A 1,698-nucleotide genomic window follows, 5' to 3' on the forward strand; every position below is an offset into this window, starting at 1 on the left:
CCCACTGCTCCCCACCACGCAACCGCCTGGCCGAGACAGCAGAGCCCGGGGGGGCACATCATGGGCCCACGGGCCAGGGTCTTGCCTGGCCGCAGCTCAGGGCCCAGCTGGCTGAGGGTGCTGGCAGGGGCCCAGCACCACAGGGGATGCCCCCACTCAGTTGTCACTGTCTGTGACACTCCCCATGACGGTCCCACTCGGCTCAGCCTCGCCACTGGCACCCAGGTATGGAGCTGACCCAGGCATGCTGGGACCCCAAGGTACCCACAGTGGGGGTGCAGATGAGGAGGGTGGGGGGCACTGAGCCACAGGGAGCCCTGTGGGGGCTGTGGGTGGGGAGTCTCACCCCCATTACATGCTCAGTGCTTGCAGCACCCGTGGCCCCCATGCATGGACCTGTGCCACCTCCCTGCTGCCCAAGAGAAGGGCTGGTACCTGGCACCGATGGCCCCCAATGTCAAGGGTCCCAGCCATGCCTGGCTGGACCCCTCCCTTGCCACCTGCAAGTACACAGCGCCTGGGACAGAGGGCACCTGTGGGGGTGCCTGGGTGGGCTGCAGCTCCACGGGGCTGTCAGGGCACCCGGCCGTGCCCACAGGCACCAGCACAGGGGCTGCAGGTGCCTGTGACGGGCTGTGGGCACCCAGCACCTCTGCTCCCTCCCCAGGGCTGGCGGGACAGTGTGGCCGATCTGCTGCAGCCCTTCCAGGAAGACCCCATTGACAAGGTGGCTGGCATCGGTGCCACAGGTTTCATCCTGGGTGAGCGTGGATGCAGGTGAGCCCAGGGTCCCCATCCCTCATCCCCACGGGGCCTGACGGTGCCGTGCCCACCCCCAGGCACTGCTGCTGCCGCCACGCTGTGGAAAGGCTCCCTGGCCACCTGCAAAGCTGGGCACCTCTGCGTGCAGACGCTGGTGCAGCCCTACACCGACTACTCAGGCCGAGAGAAGGTGATGGAGATCTGCACCGATGTTGTCTCACTGGGTGAGTCGGTGGGGTGCTCCCATCATGGCGGGGGGGGGCTGCCAGAGTGGGCACTGAGCGCTCAGCTGCAGCTTCTGCCCCCTCCCAGGTCTGCGTGTCCTCCTTATGGACCAGTGGGTCAAAACTGGGGGCACCATGCGAGCAGCCATGCAGCTGGTGGAGATGCTGGGGAGTGTCATGGCAGGTAGAAGGGGGGTACTGGGGCACCCTGGGGTGCACCCATGGGTGCAGTTGGGAGCATTGTCCCTGTACCTTCTGGTGGCTGGTGCTGAGCCCCCCCTGCCTCGCCCCACAGGCGTCACTGCATTGAGGACAGCGAGGGTGGGCGGTGGCTCCAGGAGTGCTACAAATGTGCCCACTGCATCCCCCCAGCCCCGCTTCGACCACCACCAGTTTGGCTGGGTCTGATGGGGGGCTGGCACCCCATGTGCCCCCCCCCCGCAAGGTGCAGGCCTGCCAGCTCTTTGGGGCAGGGATGCCCGGGGCATCTACCACCCGGTTTGGCTGTCACCACACCTGAGGTGCTCCTCAGTGGCCACCAACCTCCCCTGGCTCCATCCTCCCGCCTGCCTGCGAGCCTGGGGGGCTGCGCCCGGGGCAGGGGGAGCTGCAGCCAGACCCAGCCCCCAGCCCTACGCCTTTCTTAAAAAGCATAAAAAAGGTTTTATTAAGACAAATGGGAGCCCAGGGGCAACTCCCCCTGCAAGCAGCA

The 1,698-nt window shown here is 66.5% G+C and overlaps 2 protein-coding genes across 2 annotated transcripts in view; one reads left to right on the forward strand and one right to left on the reverse strand.

Annotated features, from left to right (window-relative positions):
- Nucleotides 1-390: 390 nt before the first annotated feature.
- Nucleotides 391-1,394, forward strand: LOC104131851 (adenine phosphoribosyltransferase-like). The gene is given in 6 exon segments (XM_035900558.1): nt 391-506; nt 661-761; nt 840-986; nt 1,075-1,189; nt 1,282-1,356; nt 1,358-1,394. Coding segments are annotated over 6 exon segments (591 nt in total).
- Nucleotides 1,395-1,653: 259 nt separating this feature from the next.
- RAB34 (RAB34, member RAS oncogene family) overlaps nt 1,654-1,698 on the reverse strand; it is a 2,184-nt gene continuing 2,139 nt past the window's right edge. Inside the window, exon 8 of the mRNA XM_035900559.1 lies at nt 1,654-1,686. Within this exon, the coding sequence (XP_035756452.1) occupies nt 1,654-1,686 (33 nt within the window). The remainder of the gene's footprint in view (nt 1,687-1,698) is intronic.

The sequence above is a fragment of the Egretta garzetta genome, unplaced genomic scaffold, assembly GCF_000687185.1.
Source record: "Egretta garzetta isolate BGI_Z169 unplaced genomic scaffold, ASM68718v1 scaffold108, whole genome shotgun sequence".
NCBI lineage: Eukaryota > Metazoa > Chordata > Aves > Pelecaniformes > Ardeidae > Egretta > Egretta garzetta.